At 36.4% G+C, this 16,485-nt stretch overlaps 1 protein-coding gene across 10 annotated transcripts in view; it reads left to right on the forward strand.

Annotated features, from left to right (window-relative positions):
* The window catches only part of LOC149575463 (inositol hexakisphosphate and diphosphoinositol-pentakisphosphate kinase VIP2-like), a 272,894-nt gene that overhangs the window by 214,962 nt on the left and 41,447 nt on the right, over window positions 1-16,485 (forward strand). For all 10 annotated transcript variants that reach the window (XM_089815209.1, XM_089815206.1, XM_089815210.1 and 7 more), the window contains 4 exons: window positions 10,554-10,620; window positions 10,889-10,960; window positions 12,653-12,903; window positions 13,221-13,278. In XM_089815209.1, the coding sequence (XP_089671335.1) occupies window positions 10,554-10,620; window positions 10,889-10,960; window positions 12,653-12,903; window positions 13,221-13,278 (448 nt within the window). The remainder of the gene's footprint in view (window positions 1-10,553; window positions 10,621-10,888; window positions 10,961-12,652; window positions 12,904-13,220; window positions 13,279-16,485) is intronic.

Raw genomic sequence — 16,485 nt, forward strand, 5'->3', positions numbered from 1 at the left:
TGAAGATATCATAGAAGAGGATGTCAACGAGACAGATTTTGGATCGAGGTTGGATGAGTTAGGAAAGGTTGCTATCAAGAAGAAGCATTTGGGCACCCTTTCCTCTCTCAATGCTTTTATTGGATTTGCGAAGCAATATGAGAAGGACCATGAAAGGATACTACACGCAACAAGCAACATGGTGAAGTCAGCGGAACTCAGGGCGAAGCACACACCTTGTCCTCCTACGGAAGAAGTTACTGAAAGGCTAGCTAAGTTCATTGCCTTCGCTAAAAAAATGAAAGAAAAGGGAAGAGTTATATTAGAGGTTCATTTGATGTAAGCCCAAGTGGCAAATTTCTCTTTCTTCTAGAATAGGACAAGTGTCTATTTCTGATTGGCCACCATTTTGGTGCCTTCTAATTGGTTGCCACTGTTTGCACTTTTTTCATTGGTCCATTGATGAGGTGGTGTCTTCTCATTGGCTGATAGGGTGGCAACCCTAATTAGGGTTTTTAGGATCCAATCTGGATCGTTGATTTTGTTTTGATCTCCACCTTCTGTTGTATTTTTGGCCCCTATATAAGGCCATTTGCTCTCATTTGTAAAGTGTTGGAGAAATTGTTGCGAAGATAATACCAAAATTGCTCTCTTTTTCATTGTTGCGATTTGCATGTTGATTAAGAATATTGGGTGTTATTGCATGTTTTCTACTTCCACATAGTTAGATTTATTTTCAAGTTGTTGAAGCAAATTTCATTTCAAGTTGTTTAAGCAAGAGTAAAGTAGATGAACAGTTGTATGGTAGCATTGGTAGATGTTTGATAGGGATCAATACTAGACCACTAGCATCCTAGTGGCTGGTCGGAAAGCCTTGTGTGGTAAACTAGTTTATTATTCCTTTGAATCATCGCACCTATGGAAGTGAGGCCACTGGTCAGCTTTCATTAGGTTCGGTCCCCGTCCATTTGCTAACCTTCCATTCGTAGGAGTAGGAGTACAATAGTGAGTAGCTGAGTAGTTGATGTTTAGAAAGAGAAGGACGTTAGAAGAGTAAGCTAAGTATCAAAATGCACCCAATCACCCTCCACCACCATCGCTTTCCCATCAACATCATCCTTCGCAGATACATCCTCCATCATCACAACATTATGTGCCACCCGCATATTTCACAAACCCATCATCATCTCCATCATTCCACCAAAGTCCAAGTCATCCTCGATTGAATAGCGTAAGGCCGCCTACGTGATTATCAACAAATCAGATCGGTAAAACTGAGCGAGTATCCACAAGAGTAAGGAACATTAGAGTTATTCTCATATCCCATGAGCAATAACTTTTCAAGAGAGGAATTGTATGTTTGATACTTCATATCAGATATCCAATTACTAATATGTTATGTAAGTGATACAAAACTCGCATCAACAGTAACTATCCAAAATAGACTTACTAAAAGTAGAAAGTTAGTCTCTAAGATCCTCAAAATGCACTGTCATCTCATGAGGGTTGTCATGATGATCTAACCAAGGCCACTACAAAACCTGCTAAAAATGGGAACATTATAGTCCTCCCTCTGCAAGACTACTTGTTCTCAAGGAATCTGACAGCACATCAAACTCTGACCTCCACCAGGATCCCATAGCAAAAACCACGTGACCTCCTTGTCATCATTGAATCATCCTCAAAACAATAACAACATTAGGATTAACAACATAATTTATAAAACAATGACTAATACCTGTGCTGACGATGTAGAAACCAAGGTATCACGAGGAGGCAGATCCATAGGAGGTCTTTTTTATGTCCTTCACTGCACCAACCAATGTAATGATCCGACCCACGCAAACACTCTCAACAATCTCTCTACCAATATGGCAATCAGATGGAAAAACCGGTACACGGTTCCGGAGGGCAGTACGATAAGATTGGAGTTTGATGTATAGATGCCAATTGGAACAACACAGACAATATGGAGGCCATACGGTGTCTAAGTGGCTGTACGATATGATGGAGTGGAGATGGTGGATGGGGCCATACACCAATGATGTGAAGGCCATACGTTGTGAAGAGCTTGTATGGTGGGCAGTGGGGTCTGTACGGTGGACAGGCCATATTGGGGAAGGCACAATGGCCGTACAGAGGAGTGGCACAATGGTTGTACGGAGGAGAGGCACAATGGCCGTACGATTAGGTGTTGAACAAGTCCTACGGTGGATACAAAGCAGGGCCGTATGAAAGATTAAAGTGAGTCGTACGGTATAGGTACCTGTGTCCAGTGACATTGTGAGGATGAAGTCGTGTGATGGAAGATGATCAAATCACTTAATACAACCAAGATAAAATTCGAACAAGAAATGGAGAGTGAACACAAAAAAATTCAATTAATATTTGCCAGAAGATGATGCTCTAATTTGCCAGATCCAAGGGAAGTGTTATAGGCAATGAAATAGGGTAACGGTTAAATCCCACCGAAACTAGATAAACCAAAAAGGGAAGGTCTTTCACTTTTGAAATGGCGAACAACAGAGAACTCCAATAAGAATTCATAGTACATAGAAAATAATCCAAATTGCATAAAGCCATGCTTAAATACCCATCAGGAAACTTTCTGAGGGTGTACAAAGATAGCCAACAGTGAACCACACTACGGAAACAAAACAAAAATGGGTCCGAGATATATTAAATCAATCGGCCCATTAATAATAGTTTGATTAATGATTTATTTTATAACGGGAACATTACACCCAACCACCCTGCCTAATATCAAACTTAAGTACAGACAGACTCTGCACCCAATATAAATCCTAGACATGTGGATGGAATATGAAATTGTATGCACTCATCACTATATATACCCTGCTACCACTCTAATCATCCCTATCTAAATCATCAGGCTGCTATGATGACTCAACCTCAATATCATTAATAGTAAACCCACATGGTGCAATTCATTACTCCCTTAGGCCTCAATGTGCAACTGTGACCTTTAGAGAAAGGTCCCTTGCATCAATAACAAAGTTGTCTCCTCCTTAGATCCTCTCGTGAAAGTCTCATCAATCTTCCTAGCTACTTTCCCCTTATCCTTAGTAATTGGTGGATGCTCCATCAATAGGAAGAGGGGCAGAAAATTCCAAAGTAAACTTGCCTCAAGAAGATGTTTGAAGATTGCTCGCTTTCCTCAACCTTCTATAAAGTAGATGGGTCTAATGACTTAACCTACCCTTAGAGTGGCTCAACCAATCCTCCATGAACAACATTACTCGCCTTTGCAAAAATATATCATATGCCATCATTGAGAGCCTTTGGAACTCACTTATGTAAGCCTCTAAGCCACGAGTCTACCTCAATTGAGCTAACTCTTTGAAATAAACCTCAAGATCCTTCCTATCAAATCTCTCTATCAATAGGTCCACAAACTCCTAATAGGAAGTAATCTGATAATGATGCAAGGTGCAACATAGAAAATCTGGTAGTGTGCTCCTCAGTTATCAAACACAATTCCAAATATGTGTTGAGCTTATGGACCAAAGCTTGAGCTGTTGCTGTACCACTGCAATCAAAGTGCTCTAAAGTCATCTTGTTGGACACCTTATGTAAATCGGTCAGTAGCCGTCTTTGTCTCTCAGGTGCAGGCCTCCCTCTAGAATGCTCCCGCTTTTGTGTCTTAAATCTATCAAAATTTAGGCCTTCTTAATTGCTTGCAACAGATCATCCCACTCAACAATGTGTGCTACCACGTTATTTGCAAAAGGTGCGGCCTTAGTCTCAATACTAATTGCATTTGCCTCAGGTCTCAGGAACTTGGGCCTCTGTGGCCTATCGTATGTGCCAACTATCCTGATCCTGCCCTCTACATTAATCCCGTCATCATGTTTGAACTTGTCATCCACTCGAGACCTATGCGAATTGATAGAAACATCTCGAATAGCTCACTTCCTACTTCGATCTGTAAGAAGTATAATCCGGTACAACGTCTCAAAAAGTTGTTGCAACACCTCGACAACATGGTGTTGAGTCTATTGACCATGCATATGATTTAGTAGTGTCTACCGAGCCTCTCTTTCCACCTTGAAACCAATGCTAACATCTCTATATCCTGTATCAAATAAATCACCTGGACTACTAGCACCTTTGTTGCCCAAACTACTAAACTGTATCTTAGGTTCTCCATCTCTAGGTGAAGTGCGACCTATGCGGGTATAGTGCCTACCCAGAATAAATGTCTAATCCATAATGCACTGAAAACCAACCTCTGAATAAAGCACTGATCACAATAACTCTGAGCCCATTTCTTGCAGGTTTGTACTAAGAGATGTAATATGTGTTTTTTAATTTTTAATTTTAAAAAAAAATTTCAAGGGATACATCAAATGCTGAAAATGACATACACTAACCTTTGCCAAAGCTGAAATTCAGAATTTTTCCTTTCAAATTAATATTCAACAACTAATGCTATTAACTATCAATGGGGAATTACAATGATTATGTATAACCTGGTGTTCTATTTTCAATGTGCAGTCTGCAATAGATATGCAATGACCATGTGCTAACTAACCTCCACACGACTCCTTGGGTTACTATGGATTTGCAGATTTTGCCCAGCCTTTGCCCGGAAATTGTATGGACAAGATTGCCTAGCAGCGATGTCTCTTGATGTTGTCTTTAGAGGAACCAATATTTGCGACAGCTGTAGGTTACACCTAGTTGTGGCATTTAAGTTAGGCCTGATAGGGGAAACACACCCTATTCCAAATGCTGCCAATAATTTGCCAAACATAGATAATAATGGCTTTAAAATGCCAATGAAATGGTGCTTCAATTTGCAGCAAAACTTTATGCCGTAGCACTGGGAATAAGGCTTTCAATGGAGCAGCAACACCTCAATTGCAGGTGATCAAAAAGGCCCAAACAAAATGAATTACTGGGCGCTCAATTGAAGGACATTCAGTGATTTAATTCTTAAGCACACGGAATTATGTATTGCCAAATAGCATTTATGAATTTCAGTAATGATGAATCTCAATTTGCAAATTGCATATGAAATGTATCTCTAGCAAAAATCAATGTCCAGATTTCAAAAGAAGATCGTTCCCCAATTACAGTGCTTTGAATTTCTAAATCAGAATTATGAATCCCCAATCTGTCCAGTATAGATTCGCCCTCTGAGCCATAGGAGTCACAGTATGAGAAGATATCGACTTCACCAATAGATATATGCTCCTCAGTCACAGTTGATACAAAAAGAGGAAGCACCAAATTCAAACTCTTAGATCAAACCACTATACTTATAATGTGCTTGACGGACTATTCCTCAAATTTGTCAATTTTGTCGTGCAGTTGAGTGGGGAAATAGTGCCCATACATGACTAGAGGGAAGTGTTTGTAGAGTGGAAAGAAGGCCGTATAGTATATGATCGTACGGTGTGGTGAAATTGCAATACGATGGTAGCCGTACAGTGTAGGAAGGTTTGGTGTACGAAGGAGTGTAGAGATGGTAGGCAAAGGTTGTACAACATACGATGCAGGGAGTGTGTTGTTTGTCAATGTACGGATGGAGGAGATGATGATGACGTATAGAGGCAAGTGGTTGAGTGGGGACTGTACAGAGCTGAGAGAGATGGAGATATTATGTCGTACTGAAAGAGGAAAGACCAGTACAATAGCCAAGCTCAATTTGACAGAACTTGTTTGGTTGTATGGACTACCAAACATATGGATCATGTACTCCCTCTGAATTGCATAATAATATTATTTCTCTAGATGTCAATGTAGCATATGAAATAAAAGTGGAAGCATGCATAGATAGAGAATTGCAAAATGCTAATATTAGACATGTATGGAAGATGATTGTAATATGATGCTAGAAGTTGTTATCGCCAAAGTTGGTGACATGAATTCAAAATATTTGAATAATAATAAGTTTGACACAATTATAAGCGCATCAGACAATAATCGAGCAAATACATGGTAGTTGCCAAATGTTGACGACTAACAGAACTCGTGCACAAGTGAAATATCTATATGATATTTCCCACAATAGGGTAGGGTGGGATGAATCACCAAAATTGTGACAAGCAGAATAGGGAGGGTCTTACACCTCCGAAACTATGCACAAGCTCCTTAACGTACAGCCTCTGGAAATACAAAGAGGAATCAAAACAAATCCATGATGAATTATAATGCCCAACCCTCTCCCTTATAAAGGCCTCCAAGAAGCATCTAGATATTTATAAATATAGGCCAACAATATTGATTATTATTTTATTGATTTGGGCCACATATTTATTAATTAACTTAAGGTTCTTTATTATTTAAATTAATTCCCAAGACCAATTAATTAATTAATTGTTACATCAAAATTTGGGACATCAGAATACTTCGATAGTGGAATTTAATTGACAAACTCAAAACCCTCACAAGAGACAATATTAAAGCAATAGACTGGATGAACTCTTTGCTTCATGAAGCCATCATTTATAATGCCCATTGCTTCACCAGCACACCATTTAGTAAAAGCTTCCATTAGATTCTTTTAAATAAATAGTTTTCTAGCACATGGCTTCATGAATAGGCTTTTCGCTTAAGAGGCTTCAACTTCACAACACCAAATTATGACATAAAGTAACATAAAGTAACATAAAGTACTTTATAATAATGAAGCCTTGTTAATGAACTAATAAATATAAACTCCATCAATTAAATGCACCAACCATATGCAGATGGTGACCAATAACTGCCCAAACTAGACTTGCTATAAATAGCAAGTTCATCTCAGAGACCCTCAAAATGCATTATCAACTCACAAGGATTGCCACAATGAATTGACCAAGGCGAGTGGAAGAACTTGCCAAAAATGGGGACATTACAAATTGCTACAAGAGGATGATGAGATTTTTGCTGAAATTTATAATATTAATCAGGGGAAGAACGAGTGTACAAGCTTACAATCATAGGCAAAAGGAATTGCTAAGCAAGTTAGAGAATTAGCCAACAAATGGGTTGAAGAAGAGGTGGTTCATCGTTGATTCCCTCCTTGTGCAAGAATGTGAAATGATGCCTCCACACTCATACGCTGATGCCTATAATTGAGCAATGGACATCAAGAGTGAAAACATGACATACTTTAAAGGGAAGAGGAAGACACATGATGACAATAGCACCAAGAGTACAACATTCTAGACCCTATGGTGAGACATGATGAGAATGATAAGAGAATTAAAAGATGACGAAGTGACCAGTAATGAAAGTTTTGACCTATGGTGTATGAAGTACAAAATTAAAGGGCACACTAAAGATAGTTGTCCTAAAATAATATGCTATAAGATTTTCCAAGTGATGGGTCCATATGATTAAAGACCAAAATTATGCAAGTACTCTTCACATACAAAGAGTCCACTCTATCAAAACTGCATAATGTATCTGCAAGCAGTCATGGAAATCACTATTGGAATCAAATACAATAGGACTCGAGAGGACATAGTGTGGTCACTTTACATGGGATTTTTAGGAAGGGCAGAACGGTGGGAGTTTGTCGTGAAAGTGGTGTGGTCCAGGGAACCATGAGAATATTCATTGTCCAAAGCAAAAGGGAGTAAATTTGTTGGACAAAAGACCTAAAGGAGGAAGCGCTTGCAATCACTAGACTCCAAATGAAGAAGGCAATATATCCAGACCGCCAAATGAAGAAAGAAAGATTTAGGGAAGCAAAGGATTGTGTTAAATGGGTAATGGCAGAGTTGATTGGAGCCTTGAATGGTGTTGCCAGTACTCTACCCAAGTTGGAGTTTGAGGAGGATAGCTTGAGACAGATGTTGTAAGCTACTGTACTTGTACATGTATGCGATCTTTTGCAAACTGTTCCACAATTAAAGATGGCCATTACCAATGTAGTCAGTAGTAACACACTTGGCCATAACCATGGTAAGCCAACAGAGGTACCAAAAGACAATCTCGCCATCTTGATTTGACGCTACTAGCGGCAGGCACTGAAAGGATTGTGGTGGTCAAGATGGAGATAATGGGATGAAAGCTAACCAATACTATTGTTGGTGGAGGCTCAGACATGAATCCTCTATTTGGGGAGACATTTGGTAGGCATTGGCCAACATGATATCAAGAACTAGCAACCCTGACTGAAATATAACTAGTCCATTCGATTAATTAACATGACTCTTTGAACATTCCTCTTACACTTATTCAAACACCACAAATGAACACACAAAGGCCTGCTCATATACAAGTGGAGATGGCTCTAAATAGAAAAATAACAATTCAGGTTTAGACTGTTAACTTGTTTTAACAGACATGTAATACTCCATACAGGAACCTTAAAAACAACCAATCTGCAATGTCAATAAGGATTCCTAGATACAACAAAGGCAATGGTAGAAACTTTTCTCTGGTAGCATGTTAGATATAGCCCAAAAGTCAAGGTAAACAACAATAAGGAAGAGCCAAAAATTAGATGCAAGAGACACAAAAATACCTTGGGAAAACCCTTCTTGAATGAAGGGAAACCCTAACCATAGAACAAAAGATCACTTTATTGATAATGAAATATGCAAGTAATGCTTATCGCTTGATTCAATATATATAACAAATGGAGAGAATCTTCACTTTACAATCAAATGTCTCTTCAAATTCCCAAAACATGACTTTTTATTTTCAAATACAACTCTTCGTATTTCCATGCCTCAACGCATGTTGTAAGACACGTGTCTTTATATTTAATATTACAATTATTATCATAAATGCCCTCTTCAGCTGAAGGTGACCATAACGGTATTATCACCTAGAGGTAAAGATCTCTATCGCAGCTACAATCTCCAACAAGCACAACCACTAGATGGGGGAGGCACAACCATGTGAGGAAGCACAGACATCAAATATATTCTACGGACTTGTTTTTTTAATGAGTGTCATACAAACAACGAGCTTGGGAGAGAGGATTCTGACTCATGTTGTGCATGATTTGCAGGCCAAAAATGAACTGTACAAATTTTCTATACGATCAAGGAAGGATTATAGGTTTTGCATGCCAAAGCAAAAACTTACTATGAAATTTTCATACCTACAAGAGAGAACAAGCACCGTGTGGACAATAAATACATAGTTTGTGCATAGAAAAATGCTTGAAGTTATACAAGATTAGTTTGTACATAGATGGAGGCATCAGTAAGTTGTATAACAAAAACAAAGGAACCAAGATGTATAGAAAAACCAGGAGAGAGAAGGAGTTGTACAGAGGTAAGAGTGAATTCTTCGAAGAAAATAAAATCTTGTATCTGAAAGAAGTATCAAGACAGTACGTGGAGAGAGCACCGTATGAGCCAAGGTGGTATAGGAGATTTGAAATTGTGCAGAACAGGTCCGCAAACAAGTTGGAGACATGAGGAGCATGCTGTAAGCGAAGAAATGCTTATGTGAACCAGATCGTATTTCATGTAGACAAGAGCCATACAGTGCAAAAAGCCTGTTGTATGGGGAGCTGCATTGTGTAAAAGGCCAACTGTATGGGGAGTTGTATGATGTAAAATACCAATGGTATGGGAAAGAAGACAGGGGACCATACAAGTCATACAGGAAAAAAATTCAGCGATATGTAGAAGAAGAGAGGGTGTTGTACAAGCTTGGAAAAAGCCATTTTAGAGACATCATAAGGAGAAAGTAAAAATACAAGTGAGAAAAAGTTGCAAGCCATACATGGAGGTGCCACTCGGGCCGTATGGGACAGACTACCAAACAACACATGATCACAATTTTTGGGCCATCTCAATGTCATGCTTCAGTACAATGACAACAATTTCTTGAATTTGCACATTACAAGTCACTGTTGATACTCTTGCCATTTGTCCTCCTGAATCTTACTTAATGTATACTTGTTGTCATTTAGTCAATGTACAAGGTCTATTGTTTTTGGTTATCTCTCAATGAATTGATTGTTTGATGGTTGTTACTCTTGGGTGGTTGTAAGCATCATTTGGTTGATGGTTGTACCACTCTTGGCAACCACCAGGTCCTTCAGGTATGTTGTGTAACACCAAGGAAGGTAGAGTAGGATATCGTTGGATAAACATAATCTTTGGCTGACCATTCTGGTCTTCTTCTATGTAATGTATTCATAAGCAAGTAAAGATAAGTTTTACTCATTTATCTGGTATGCACTGCCATTTGTGTTATTATTTCATGTATGTAATCTACTAGGTATAGCAGTACTGTTGTAAACACCCTTCATGGTAATCATTATCATACGCATCTTGTTGATCCTAATTTGTTTTTGGTGCAAACTTCGTTTTCCTTCCAGTGAAGTCTTGACTGTTCATTTTTCTCTATTTTCCTTATCATCTTCTTTCATTTCCCTACCATTGTTTCATTACTCTTTCTCAGTCTACTCTTGTTCAGTCCAAAAAAATTTTCTTTGCTCCATTTTTTCTTATACCATTTTCTGTTTAGTTTATGAATAAAACATTTGAATTTCAATTTATACAGTCTATTAATTGAGTTGATATATTTCTTTAATTTATTTGATTGTTGACACCTATCATCATGATTGATCACGTGTCATATTCACACAGGTATGATCTACTACACAATGCACACTTAAATCTGGGTGGCTTGGACGAACTTTTCCAAGTGACTCAGGTACGTATATCTAATGGTATCTGGGAATACCCAAGAGGCAAACTCAAGGTCATTCTATCATTAGGTAGGAGGAATATATTCTATGTTGGGCATATATGTAACCATGTGTGGTTTGTTATATTAGTTTAGGCCATTCTTGTAGGCAAGATGACAAGCCGTTTATTACCGTGAAACTAGAAAAAAAATCAGTAATCAACATAATGTCTGGTTACATGTTTTACATTCCTTTATTCCTATTACTGTTCCCTAACATCCTGGTTTGTTGCAGTTGCTAGCAGATGGAGTTATTCCTAATGAATATGGCATTAATCCAAAGCATAAATTAAAAATTGGCTCAAAGGTATCCTTTATAATTGCTGTTTTGTATCATATGCATTTCTTATTAGCCTAAAACTATTGGGTTACAAAATGGAATTATCTTACTGGTGCCCAAAACGCTACCAGTTATCATATGAAATGGGCAAGAAGAACAATATTAGCTTTATGAGGATTTGGGATTATGGTACATTTCCTTTTTAAACTATTTGTTATATGTCATTTAGTGTTGTCTTCACTGTTGAAAATTTTGAATTTTGTTTTGCTCTTCATCTCCCTCATTACCCAAGTGTGGTCTTGTATGCTGATTTTACAGATGTGATTTCATACTTTTATAGCTCTTAGTTGCACATGCATTATCATTTCCTTAATATTTGCATCACTCATCATGTATTACTACATGAAGTACAAAAAAGCTACAAAAGGCGTACTATTCATTTAGCATCCTTCTAATAAATGGGAGGATGGTAAGTGCTACCTCTTTTTAATCTAAATGTAAACTGTCTACCATATTGAGAAAAGATAGCTGTTCTAGACATGATAATTTGTATAAATATACATTCTAACTCAAGGGAGTCCAGTTTTGAAAATTTGAGTGATCTGCTCAAAGGTTGCTTTAACCATCTTACTTAGATCTTGTAATTGTTTTACCTCAAAATTCGTAATTGCTCATGATTCTGGCTTGGAATGTGGTTTGCCATCATTTGCATGTCCTTTTATTGTGCTGTTTCTTAAAAGGTCTAAGAATGATTATTTGGTCCTGATCCTTTAGGTGATGTTTATTAGATATAAAATACCCTTGCCTAGGTCTTCCTTGCTCGATTAGTCTACCCTTCTGAAGCATCCACATACTAATATCAAATGTCATTACTCATTAGAATGGATACATGGACTTTTGGGAGAATTTGATGGTGCAAATTTCAATGAGTATGCTTGTATTATTTGCTGTATTGGGAAGCCACATGATGCTTGTAACTAAATTATTTAGTTGCTTATTAGACATAAATAATGTGATATTATCTATCATGAATATAAGCAAAACATGTGAATTTACACGAAGTGTGGTATACCAATATATTGTACCAAATAGCTCTAGTTTTCCTTTTCAAATTTCTACTATTAGAAGGTTAAAATGTAGGAGCAATGTCACCTAATTTCTCTGTAATAGTTTATGCTCATGCACATTCTTCGTATTTTCTGCTAGTTCTTCTTTGGCATGCTTTGTAGGATTCAATGTGTCAGTTGTTTTTGGCGTGCTACTTTGTGAAAAAGAAAGCATGTTCCACTGTTGTTTCAGATTCTGAACCAAACCTCTTGGTTTCTAATAAAACCTTTTCATTTAATATTGCATAAGTTATCCTAGATTTTGAATGGAAAATATTTTCTTCCATGTAACTATGCTGGGTTTCTTTTTCCAGAAAAAAGAAGAAATAACCAAACATATTATTCAAAGCATCAGTCCTAAGATCAAACCGCTGAGTTAAACTATTTGATTGCTAGAAAATACTATATCACCTGAGATAGATCTAAAGAAAGAGAAGTGTATTTCTAGTGTAAGCCTTGAGCATATCTTTCTTTGAAACAAAATTTGATTTGTTATAAAGTAATTCTATCCTTGGCCATTCTTTTCATTTTGTTTCTACTCACTTAGTCACAGAACAAGTGGTGCATCTACCTGTAGAAATAAATTAATAACCTATACCTGATTATTTTGCAGATTGCTCGTCGGTTACTTGGCAAGATTTTAATTGATCTCCGAAACACACGGGAGGAAGCTATTAGTGTTGCAGAGTTGAAACATTCTCAAGATTATTCAGCTACAGGTTCTTCTGGTGACGATGATAGTGATTCTGGAAAGAAGTGTAAAACTAAGAATGATGAATCAAGAAAGCCTAGTTCAGCAAGTGAAAAATCATTAGATCCAGAAGATGATGATGGCAAAGAGACACAATATCGTCTGGATCCAAAGTGGGTTATCCTTCAAACACACTCATGCTTTCCTCCTTTTAATAATACAGTACAATAATAATTAGGCAATCCCCTTTGGTGTAGTTCCAATTATCTTAATAGATTACAAACATCTCAAGTTATTCTCATTTCTTGAAGGCAAAGAAAAATGGATGGGTTTATTTCATAATTGCAAAGAACAGAATTAGTCATGCAAAATTATACTGAAAGCACGGCTTTTTGTTAAACAGCACTTAGTATACTGAAAAATGTGCACGACATAGTTAACTTAAAAGTCATATTTTCCATTATATAATGTTTCCTTATGTCATTGCCAGATATGCAAATGTAAAGACTCCTGAAAGACATGTCCGAACAAGGCTGTACTTCACATCAGTAAGTCCACTTCTTTACATCCATCATTTTTTGCCTTACAAAATGTTTTCCTGTTCTTGCACCTTGAATTGACTATTAAGCATTGGTAAGGGGTCTTCACTAGCTGCTTAACAAGCATTTAAGCCATTTTATTCTCTGATCCCTTGTTAGAATAAATACTAAGGATATCATTGTTAAAGTGTAAACTGATTTCCCAAAATGTCCTTTCCTCTCCATTCCCTTATTTCCTTTATTAACACTTTTATAAACGAATTCTAAATCTCTTTTATTGAGAAAAGAAAAGAAATTTATCTCAAACTAAGATAAAATTATGAATGACAGCTTCATAGGTAACATTTAATCATCATTATGATGAGTTAACACGGATACACAAGCCAATATGGTCAGACCTTACTATGCTGTAGGATCAATAATATTAAAGTAATATTGTAGTTTATAATGGTCAATTAAGTTGTTAAGGTAGACTTCAGGAATATTCTTTATTTTTTAAGTTTCCATATGCTTTTTTTAGTTGGTCTTCTCCTTTTTAGATACATTGTTTGAAAATCTTATTTAAGGAGACATCTGCTCCTTCTAATATCAAATATCTTGGTTATCATTCTTGATGTCTTTAGTTTCTGTAATATGGTATCAGAGCTTGGGTTTTCCAAAAAATTAGCTTCCGTGAGCACATGAATTCCACAGACAGTGCAAATGAGAAATTGCATGAAAGACACATGTTTGTGCTAAAGCACATTGTACGAATTAGCTAAGGAAGAAAAATATCAAAAAGTTTGAATTTTCCCTTTAATTGTTTGGCAAATATTTTCAACACATTTGTAGTTATTTACTAGCAAAATTTTGTAGGTTATTTTCCGTAAGTTTTTTGATGATTGTTTGAAATAAAAATCATAAGTTTTTTTATTGCACAACCCATAGTTGAAAAACTTGTCGAAAAAAATCTCACCAAGGTGTAATGTTCCATACTCAACATTTCATAATTTCCCTTAAATTTTTCCATATCTTTTTGTGTCCTGTATTGATATTTGAAACTCATTCTTATACCTTGTTATAGGAAAATGTGCGTCCTTTCATAAATATTAATACTGTTTATTAATATTAATATTATGGTTATGTTATTATTTATTAATCCTTTTGTACTTGGTATTCTTTATCATACTAAAATATAATATTACACTGATATTGGATTATGTTCTGTTGTATTGATATTAAATTAATATATTATATTCATTTATCATATTGTATCATTATAAATGAAGTTATATACTATATTCAAGTTATATTGTATCATGTTATAATGTAGTTAATTATTATTTAATCTGTTATGAAATATTTATAGATTTAACAATTTTTAATAAGGTATTTAGATAGAAAGTATATTTAAATTGCACACACTAATTTGGGCTCATGACACAAGGCCTGAAAGAATACTTGGCAAAAAGCTCAACAACTTAAAAAATTGCTTAAATTTAATCAAAAAAGCATTTTCTTTTCAAAATTCAATGGTTAGATGCATTCAATGAGTCAGTAAACCAAAGAAACAAGTGGAGTCTAGATATCTTTGATTGATTCGAATACAAGCTTGGGTACAAAATGGCATCCTCATGTGAAATGTTGATAGTTGGTAGAATGATAGTCTGATGAAAAATTGAAATAGGAATTTGTTTTTGCAAAACTATAAGAAAATAAATTATCAATACAACTTACATCTTCCTCTCCCAACTCTAGTAAAAACTAGGGGAGAGGTAGAGGGTCTATTACTAAGGGTCCGTTGTGAATGATTGGTTGTGGCATGACCTCCCTCTTGGATGTAGACGTTGTTAGGACTAGCAATGATGACTCCTCATCATCCTCCACCTCGTCAATGCCCTCCATCTAACCTTCCTCTCTAAATTATAGATCTTGTTCTTTATAAATAATGGAGGTTGCTCCTATGATGTGCAATTAGTGTTGATGAAATAACATGTCATAACTAAACATAGAGGAGATTAGTTACGAAAACATGCCTGCATGAAGATTGTTGTAACTTGCTACAATGCTTAGATTTGAAGAAGACTTGAAGGATATGCTGAAATGAAAAGTTGCCTCGATATGAGTAGATGCTTCATGTGTCTTGGATATTCATGGTGGGAAAATGAATTGAGAGAATGCTCTTATATAGGATTCTCAAGGTATTTCATGAATAAAGTTGACCTCCAAGAGTCATATTTAGACATCAAGATTGAGGAATAACTATGGGAAGCCAACGCCAACATTTCAAATTTGAGTCAAACACCATTGACCTACCAAAATAGGGAAAATCATTAAGTGCAGTTAGTTTAGAACAGAGATTAAGATCACCATATGAGCATTTGACATCGGATTTGCACTATATTGACTAGAAATAGATTTGGATAAGAGCTAGGAGACCACAAACTATGGGAAAAAAATACAATGAGGTGTAAATTGTACAAGGTCATGTTGATGTGGGTTTTGTTCCACTACAATAAGCAGAATCAAATACTTAAGGTCATGTTGATGTGGGTTTTGTTCCACTACAATATGCAGAATCAAATACTTAATGTTTTGAGGAGAAACAACAAGCACTCAATCCTCTCTTGATATAAGGTCATCTCTCATGCTAAGCTTCCAAAGTAAGATCATGAAATGACTTCAATGTTCCATCTTAATCGTGGACTTTACTCAGTTTTATGATGTAATATGCTGGTTATCACAAAGGGACTTTATGCTCTTCATCCAATGGATTTCAACTCTTGCACTTCTAAAGATTTGGCTCTTTAATGTGCAATGAAAATATACTTAAACTTTTCCACTTTAACTCCAACTCCAACTTCTACTTCTACCTCTAACTAGGAATGCATTGAATCATGGATGAACTTGGACTCTACTAGATGCAATCTCACCAGTGACTCCACCCATCTAGTGTAAGCTTCTAAGGAATACACAAATGATTTTCACATCAATATCCTCTCTCCAATCCTATCATCTAGATGCATACCAAAGATTGAACATTAATTGAAGTTAAGTGTTTTCATCAGCTCACCATGTAAGTCACTCTTGCAATCCATAAGCGGCTAGTGGCTTGAACTTGTTCGAGTCATGCAAGTGAACATCCACAACAACTTTCATTCAACTAAACTACCTCTAGGTAACATGAAACAAAATCCTAAATTAAGTGAGGAAATATGGATCACCATGCACTAATAC

The sequence above is a fragment of the Cupressus sempervirens genome, chromosome 2 (genome assembly GCF_028749045.1).
Source record: "Cupressus sempervirens isolate cs-2001-9-10 chromosome 2, ASM2874904v1, whole genome shotgun sequence".
Classification (NCBI taxonomy): Eukaryota; Viridiplantae; Streptophyta; class Pinopsida; order Cupressales; family Cupressaceae; genus Cupressus; species Cupressus sempervirens.